At 38.1% G+C, this 9,665-nt stretch overlaps 1 protein-coding gene and 1 pseudogene across 1 annotated transcript in view; both read left to right on the top strand.

Annotated features, from left to right (window-relative positions):
* LOC110421497 (uncharacterized) overlaps positions 1 to 314 on the top strand; it is a 5,091-nt gene extending 4,777 nt beyond the window's left edge. Inside the window, exon 4 of the mRNA XM_089784423.1 lies at positions 3 to 314. Within this exon, the coding sequence (XP_089640549.1) occupies positions 3 to 314 (312 nt within the window). The remainder of the gene's footprint in view (positions 1 to 2) is intronic.
* Positions 315 to 6,162: 5,848 nt separating this feature from the next.
* Positions 6,163 to 8,146, top strand: LOC110421495 (uncharacterized; annotated as a pseudogene).
* The last annotated feature ends 1,519 nt before the right edge of the window (positions 8,147 to 9,665 follow it).

Below are 9,665 nucleotides of genomic sequence, written 5' to 3'. Positions count from 1 at the left end.
AGCCACCAAAGCCACCAGTTTATGAACCTAAGCCACCAAAGAAAGAGAAGCCAGAACCCAAACCACCAGTTTATGAGCCTCCAAAGAAGCCTCCGGTGTATGAGCCACCAAAGAAACCACCAGTATATGAACCTAAGCCACCAAAACCACCAGTGTATGAACCTCCCAAGAAAGAGAAGCCAGAGCCCAAGCCACCGGTTTACGAACCTCCAAAGAAGCCACCAGTGTATGAACCTCCTAAGAAACCTCCGGTGTATGAGCCACCTTATGGTCACTATCCAGGACACCCTCCAATGGGGAAGCCATCAAACTAGCCCCCATCACCAGGCCATCCCAACAACATGAGCTACTATGGCCATATAGATAGATTAGTAACTACAAATAATGGCTGCTGCCAACTTGTGTTATATTTTCTTGCATGTCATATAATGTTTTCATCATAAGTCCTGTTTGATGAGAGATCAGATGCGAGCGATCAAGAAAGCTCATGTCACTACTCCTTGAAATGTCTATTCTCTTCTTATTGCTTAATGAGCAATTGAGCATATCCAAATTCATCTTAAGTGCAAATCCGGAGGGCAGTAGTATTAATCGCAGATTTTTCCTGTATTTGCACGTGCATGTGCCTTTTTGGCGATCCAAAAGAGGTTCCAGGACTCAACTTTTTCATTTGTTTCACTATATGCATGGAGTAAACAATGGCAGACAGGCCAAGACAAATATATATATATATATATATATATATATATTTATAATATTTGACACAATAATGCCAGTTGCAATGAGCAATCTTTATCCATCTACTGGATGCCAAAAAATGCTAATATTTGTCAAGCACATAAACTAAATTGGAACAGAAATCTTCTACCCAACTTCCCACTTGCAAGAAACGTGAGATCTATTTCTCAGGTTTTTTTGTTTCCATCAACCAAGTAAAGATGCCCTGGTTGGTTACTGTGAAATTTTGATTCTATGTTACAATTTGCCTAAAAATGGATAAAGTTATGAATTATAATTACAAATTTGTTTTGAAAAGATGATTACAAAATTATATAAATTAAAAATAATTAAAAAGTAAATGTTCCATGATTTCTAAAATATGCCATAATGCCACAAATCTGAATTTCATTGTTTTAAGCACAAAAGTATGATAACTTCGATTGCAGAGAAAGAAAGGGCAATTGTCTGATATTTTGTAATACAGTCCATTTATAACTGTTGAAAATTTTTTATTGAAATAACTGGAAATCGATCTGTGTAAGGACAAAAACATGTAAACGAGCTAATTCTCTTATTCTATTCGGTCTTCTCTGGACGACCATGTGGTCTTCTGCATGCACCCAACGGTGGTCTCCTTATCCATGCAAGGACCCCACCATCCTGTCAGAGGATATGCTGACAGATTCCAACCTTGTTATATAATTAGAATTTTTAAAGGGCCTAAAGGAGTTTGGAGTCAAAAACGTCGCCTGCAGGACCGCAAGTGACTACAAATTACATTATTAAATCTTTGAAATGAGCCTCTTAACTTTGATTTTCTTCTGGTTCTTGTTCCACTTCCTGTTTTCAAAGCTAAACTGTCCAAGATCCATCTAAGCCACGTACCGGTGTTTCTATCTGCAGCTAAATACTTATCCAACCCTAGCTTCTAGCCCTTTCTTGTGCATTCCATCCAAGCGAGTTTCAAAATTATAAACGAACAAGCAGTATAAAGTGATAGTAAGAGTCAAGCAAACATTAAGGTGATTTAGCAAAGTGGCCCTAACAAATGTAGACTATAGGTCCTACATTAAATACAAATGCTAACAGGAAGCCTTGAAAGCGTTTTTCTTCATGCATGTCAAGTTTTCAGAGTTTGCGAACCCATATGATTACCCCAAAGCAAGGTTATGTGTCTTATTTTCACCTACACAATCCTGGTGACCGAAAATGATTGGCAAACCAATAGAACCGCCCTACTATAGTCTACAGTCTAGTCCGTAAGTCAGATCAGTTAGCTTTTTGGCACCGACAGACACTCCTTGACATCCATCTCTAGCGTTCACACACTTAAATGTGACGAGGAAACCTGCCTTTTGGTCACATGTCTAAGCCCAAATTGATAAACAAACACTAATGAGAAAAAGCCGAATTTAGTGGAGGAAAGCATGGTGCACAGAAATTAAAGTTTCCTAACAACTATTTTGTCGTATTCACAAGTGTGTACCTAATTTGACCACGTTGCTAAGGCTATTTTGACCTTTAGCCATCACTTTGATCCATATGAAAATACAGAAAACATCATCCAAAAACTTTAAAAAATTTAAGAAGAAAGTTAAAGGGCATAAGCAAAATGAATATTCTCATTTTGCGGTGTAAATGTGTTTCCATTACAAACTGGTCAGAAATCAGAAGTGAGTAGCTAGACTGCTATATGACAATGCGAAGTATCATCCTCCTGCGAGAAAAACTTACGTCAAAGTCAAAGAAACTTATAAACAAGATTGTGCTGAAGTGTCCAGGGACGTAAGCCAGATCAGCATGTTCCCGGACAAGAAAAAGTAACGGGACTGGACTTGTTAATGATGTTTTAGTTCTCAAAATCTTCATTATTTTGGTCCTGTTAGGAATAGACAATATTTTAATATTGTGGGATTACAAAAGCAAGTCTGACAAACTGACGGTGTTGCTTACATGCTACTCCGTTCATCTAGACACTACTATATGGAGGTGAAGTCCATGTCATGTCATTTGCAAAGAACTAATCTGAAAACAATTTCTTTCAACAATTATGATCGCAGACCACAAAATTTTTCAGTCTGGTCCATGATTGCCTTTTTCCTACCGACTCCATATGCCACTGCATCGTCATAAATCTCATTTAATGTATTCTGAGTACCTCTGTTGCAGCAGATACCATTTTATTGCCCATTAGGGTGAACTTGCATCGGTTGGAGGTACCATGGTAAACCAATTTTCTAGCTACTTTGAGATGGTAAAACACGAATGCTTTGTAGCATTTCTTGTTTAACCAAAAATTAATAACTCCTCCCCCACATCCCTTCTTAGCTTCTTCCATAGGCTGGCAGCTTATTTCCTACTAACTGAGTGACAACCTTTGTAGAATTAGCATCTAACTTAAAATCCTATTGCTTCTCATTTTTCATGGTTACATGTCTACAAGAATTTTACAGTCCTTCTAGGTTTTAACCTTATAAATGTGTCTCAAATCATCATAAATAACATCATCAAGTCATTAACTTCAATATCATCACAAGATTACAGAAGATACGAAGATGGGGGCAAAAGCATGATACCCCCACCCAAAACATTTACTGCGGGTGGTAGAGGTCATGATTAGGGTTGGTCCTCATCAAAGCAATAATGTTTAATTGACTACCAGGTCCTTTCTGACTTACGTAAGACACATGCTTTTTAGCATTGCAGTAGCAGCTGCATTTCAGTCCCCCCGTGATATAATTAGTGCTGCCTTATTATGTTGATGTATTTCCTGTAATGGTTAAGCTAAGTATGATATTATTCCTAACATTAACTGCTGTTATAAGGCCCCCTCACCAACCATCACAGAATGACCTCACCACGATGATTTAACAATGTCTTATAGCCAAATTATGAGACTTGTCCTGACAAATAACATGCCCTGAAAACCTCTTCTTTTTGTGTTTGCCAGCTAGGATATTAAGGCAGAGTGCTCAATCACTAAAATTTGTTTTCACCATCTCTTCACATTGAGAAAACCACTTACCTGTTTCGTTTTCCCATGGTTAAGTCTTTCCTCCTCTCTCGAATAGTTTAAATGTATCTTTTCAAATAACAAAATGATCTTCATAGGAAAATAGTGGAAATGTCATATCTCATTTGTTAAAAAATAACAGCTTATTTATCAGCCCAAGATTGTGGGAGGACTCCATTGTGTGGTAGAAAACTTGAGATGCAGAACTTTTCATTGGTCCGCCTGATCTTTGATCATTGATTTTCTGCAAAACTGGGGAAGAAGTAGTTACCTTTTAGACCAAGTTATGGAACTTGAAGCTCATCCCACAACCCAAACCACAAAAATGTTGGAAACATCTTCCTGCACCCTCTCAAAACGACTAGAAAAATGCACAGTTTTCAAGCGGTTCAACCATGATGAGACTGAATTCAATGGGGATATTCATTGTAATGAACTGCATTACTACATACGATATACTTTGTGTAATTTAGTATATTCAGCTAACTAGCTATAAGAAATGTAAGAGATTAACGTTCTTCCCTTGAAACTCGTCTTCGAAATCAAGTTTCTTAGGACATGTACCAAAGAATTAGGCTAAAAAAACTGAAACTCGTCTTCGAAATCAAGTTTCTTAGGACATGTACCAAAGAATTAGGCTAAAAAACTGAAAATTTGCTACCAATGTCCTCTTTCTTCATAGGGACACTCTTGACCAAAACAAAACCCAACCTGCAATAACTTAGGAAGTGTCAAACGAGTCTAACCCAGCAAGAGCATTAGAAACTAAACCAAGTCATTTCTGAACACATCAACATCATTTACAAATCAGCAGGAAATGACAAATTTCAGCAAAACTTTAACCTGTAACAGCTAGCTCCAGGTAAGGAAACGAAAAGGACCGTGCACCGGACCAGAAGTGATAAGTCAAGGGAGTCAATAAATTTCAGGGACCTCAAAAGGACTAAGACAGTTCAACTGAAGTTACCAAAGTCCTAAAACTTTTGTCAATTGCCTTATATAGGTCACAAGAACATCATACCATTAGGATAAGTTTCTGAGTTCAAGATTCCAAGGCATCCAATTACTTTTGGGTTCTATCCTTCAGTCAATTATAGCCAGTTTCGTCTGCCATGAATATCTAATGCACAGGTGTGCGAAATGCAGAGACTACTCTGCCTTTCACATTTTTACCCCAAAATAAAATATATGTGATAATTCCAATTCCATGACCCCAAAGGAACTGGGGGTCGACCCAAGCATTGTTAATCTCTTTCCAAGCATTGTTACCACAGAAGGAGTCATTTGTCAATTTACTCAAGTCCTGTAATAAATTTGCCGTTAAGTTGTTATTTTTATTTAGAACTCTCTCACATTGTGGATCACTAATATCTTAAATTGAATAATTTATGAGATGTTAGCATCTTTCTGTCCTAATGGCATTACTCATCTTCTTTTAAAGAAAATGAGCGATCAGGCCTTTCATCCAATGAAAATCCTCACCCACTGAGAAAAAGTTATAGATAAATTAAATTTGTTGGAGCGGTCATTTATCAAAGCCAAGAACAGTAAAGGAAACAATATGTGTAAAAACATAACAAAGCCCACTGACTCACTTCAAGATTGGAGGAGGCCTGGCTCGGTGAACCATTTTTGGGTAGGAAACCAGATGTCAGATGATGGGTTGGTCCAACAGCTGTGTATACAACAGCCAAAACTCAGATGTCTGAAACTAAATAGGTCTTAAAGCACGTTCCATGACTCAAACTATATGCAAATATTTCAAATCTATCACTGCACTCCTCATGATAATTAACAAGGAGTATACACATCTTTGAACTGGCTCAATTATGAGACTAAAGAATTTTTCTTGTACAATTGCCTAAACCAAATAAGTTAAGCCACTCCAAAGTAGTAACCTTTTAACGAGGCAATGTTGCCCTTAGGCCATGTATGATCAAATTGAACTAAAAAAACTCAAAATTTCCCGTCATCGACATGATCAAAGACTAATTGGATTCATACCAGCAATGCAAATCACATCTAAACCAAGCAAGATCCAAAGGGCATCACTTAGAATCCATAAAGAAGGGGCAGAAGTTCTACAAAACAAAGGTATACATAGACTACAACATTGTGAAGACCTGCCTATCACATCCCAGAAGCATATCTTAATAACATGGATGGTAGACAAATCTCAGCGGACTGGGCAGATCAAACGACAATCAGCAAGGATGTTACATTTGTACTAGTAAATTACTTAATACTAAATCACAAGAATATCATAACATGCATGGTAACTAAACAATGATACAATGCTAGAAGCTTGCAATAATTTGCTTTCTAATGATTTGTAGATTGTGCTGATAAGCGTAAAATTGTAAAGAGACTGCTCTGGCCTTTTCATATTGTCACTCAAAAGTAGAATTATATGAAAATAATCTTATGCCATGGACCTCCCCATCCCCCCAAACAGGGGCATTGCCTGGCTCAACAGAAGGTGCCAACTGCCAAGATCCTGGATTTGTTCTAAGTTTTTCTTTTACATAGAAATACTTTCATATCGCCAGTCAAATATAATTTAAACGGAATTTATATTTTTTTTTCTTTAAAAAAATTGAAGAGACTTTAAGATTCCAAACTTAATGCTCAAGTTGAAAGGGTAACTTTTACTCAATCAATGATAAGAGAATTATCAAAAGTAATTAAAATTATAATGTATTGTATATATTTTCAAAAGATTCTAGATAAGTTTATTACGCAACTCCTAATTATCTATAAGAGGATAAACAACCTAGTGGAGTAAAATTCTGCTGAAACTGTTATCACATGATTCAAATCTCCATTAATTTCTTGCTCCTCAAGTAAAAGCCACTCTTTTTAAACACCCACCAAAGAGCTCCATTTCACAGCCACATACTCTCAACAGTAAACCCTAGAAAGAAAAAACGAAAAAGACCCAAGAGCCATTTAACCCCAATGGCTTCCAATACCTTGCTTCTTGGTCCACCGGGGCTATCCCCCAGTGGCGTTTCCATGGTGCGCTCCCACCAAGCTGGCGTCGACAACCTTCAACTCGACTCTGTCAAACCCATCATACCGCAGTTAGGGTTCCCGAAAAACGAGTCCTTCAGTTGCTCAAACACTGTCAACCCTTGCCTGGACTTGTTCTTCTCTGCCTTGCTTTCCATGCCAACTCATGTCCTTGTTAATCTGCTCGTAAAGGCCTGGTCTTACGACCCTTTAACCACCTTGAGGCTTGTTTGCAATTTAAGAGGTGTCCGTGGCACTGGAAATTCTGATAAAGAAAGCTTTTATAGTGCTGCATTGTGGGTACACAAAAACCACTCTAAAACCTTAGCACGCAATGTCAGGATTTTTGCATAGTTTGGATGCTACAAGGACTTGTTGGAGATTCTTTATAGGCTTTTGGAAGGAGAGGAAGTGAGGGAAAATGCGAAGCAAGAGTGGCAAACCAGGAAGAAAAAGAAAGGGAAATGGCTCAATAAAAAGATGTATAAATCCAAGCGTAAGCCGCAGTTGCCAAGGGATGTTACGGTTTCCCAGACGACAAAGATGGCATACGTGAATAAGGAGAACGAGAGGAGTCTAAGAAAGGAGAGAGAGCTGAACAAGGCAAAAAAGGCCTACGAAAGGTATTGCACCGGACCCATGTCTAGGTTTTGTATGATTGTATAGCTGATATGTTTGCAGTAGATTTAAAGAAAGAGATAATGTTTTTGAATTCTGCGGAGGTTAGGAAAATTAGTCTGGCGTCTAAATGGTGTCGTTCAATTTATTCTGCTTATGATAAGGCTACTTTAATATGTGAAAGTATATATAGCGAGGAGGATGTTTCCAAGGAAATCTGATCCTGGTTATGAGGGAATAGAGGAGGCTCATTATGCATTTAGGTTGAGAGATAGGTTGAGAAAGCAAGTTCTTGTTCCTTTGCATAAGGCTCTTGAATTGCCAGAGTTGTACATGAGTTCAAAGCAATGGGACGCTCTGTCTTATAACAGGGTGCCTTCTGTTTCCATGAAAAATTACAAGAAACATTTCTTGTGGCATGACAACCAAAGGTTTGTTGGGTATATTCAGGATATGAGGAAAGAAGATGAAACAACTGCTGCTGGTGCATTGCTTCCACATGAAATCATCGCATCTTTAAAGGTTGCAGATGAGGTTGCAGATTTGCAATGGAGGAGGATGGTGGAGGATATTAAAAAGAAGGGAGAATTGAATAACTGCATTGCAATATCTGATGTCTCTAACAGCATGGATGGGTCTCCTATGGAGGTCTGTGTTGCTCTCGGGCTATTGATTTCAGAACTCTGTGAAGAGCCATGGAAGGGGAAGTTGATTATCTGTGGCTCAAATCCGGAGCTTCATTTGATCCAAGGGGATAACCTTTGTCAAAGACTCAGTTTTTAAGGAAGATGGATAGAGGTGCGAATGTTGATTTTGAGAAAGTGTTTGATAGAATTTTGCAGGTTGCTGTAGATGGGAAGGTAAAGGAGGATCAGATGATAAGGAGCATTTCTGTTTTCAGTGGTATGGAATTTGATGAAGCATCTAGGCAGAATTATGATCATCCAATAAGAAACGTTTCAACTTACTCAAATGGACAATGTTCTGGTTATTACAGTCCTTTTTCAGATTGGGACACTGGTAGTGAAGAAGGTTATACTCTGGAGGATGAGTGGTATGCTACGTGTGAGGTGGAGCAAGAGAAGATTGAAGAGAAACAGCGAAAACTCAGCAAAATCATGGGAATCCATGTATGGAGGGATACAAAGGAAATTTCAAGAGAAGGGTTTTAGAATGCCAGAGATTGTGTTTTGGAACCTCAACGACTCCCCTGATACGCCTGTTCCTTCCAATCAGGCTGGAGTGGCACTAGTCGGTGGATTCTTAAAGAATTTGGTGGAGTTGTTCTTGGACAATGGAGGGATTATTGACCCTGTCACTGTGATGGAACAAGCCATCTCTGGAGACCTGTATCAGAAACTTTCAGTATATGATTAATTTGTATGAAAATGTGTATGAACAATGTGTATCATAATTTGTTTCTCCAGCTTATGATGAATATGTATCAGTAACTGTTTCATCTTCAATATGATGAATGGGTATTAATAACAGTTTCATCTTCCATTTTGTCTTATCAATGATCTGGCTAAATTTATTCATAAGAGACACTTGTATATGTGGTCTCGACTGGCTGGTTTAGTTGTTCTTTTTCACTGATGCCATGATATTATCTTTTATATCCAAATTCATCTTCCCTGAATTGAACAGGGCTATTATATGATCCATGACTTGGCTTATTAATGAGTTTGACCAAAAGTTTCAAGGCTGTATTTTTGAGATGGTACTACTGATCAGAAGCTTAAACCTTGAAAACTCTTGTGCCCACAACTGATAACAGATTGGTGCAACAAGGAACAAACATGACTTGTTAGGGAAGAAGGCTAGTGGAGCAGAACTAAAACACCTGGAGATAAGATGGAAGTCCTGCAATACTCCAATTTCTTTGAGAGGTACTGTTAGGCCTTCAACCCTTGTCAAAGAAATTATTCCTTTACCTAATGGCTGGTGATCCTTATGAGTTCATGTGCATTGAGAATAACTTTTCTTATCTTATGACTTATCCTCTTTTCTCTGCTTTAATGCATCAATTTAACGGGTCTGTAGAGATATCAGATCATCCCTGTCAGTATCTTTGTTCCCCTTCATCTGTCATCACTTAACAGATAGATATATTTCCTTTGACATAGCAAGTGCAACATTAAGTGCTGATTCAGGAAAAAAATGGCAGTCAGAAACCCTGAATACCTACTTTGAGAGGCCGTGGCAAATCATGTACGGCTAAATTATCTTGATAATTTTGAATTTTCTTCATTTGGGCTGGGCCAGAGAAGCCAAGACACTGATTGGGTTCCCATAACTTCTT

This window comes from Theobroma umbraticum, unplaced genomic scaffold (genome assembly GCF_002168275.2).
Source record: "Theobroma umbraticum cultivar Fairchild unplaced genomic scaffold, ASM216827v3 scaffold_130.0, whole genome shotgun sequence".
Lineage (NCBI taxonomy): Eukaryota > Viridiplantae > Streptophyta > Magnoliopsida > Malvales > Malvaceae > Theobroma > Theobroma umbraticum.
The sequence above is the reverse complement of the archived record's forward strand: the minus strand, read 5'-3'. Positions and strand labels throughout refer to the sequence as shown.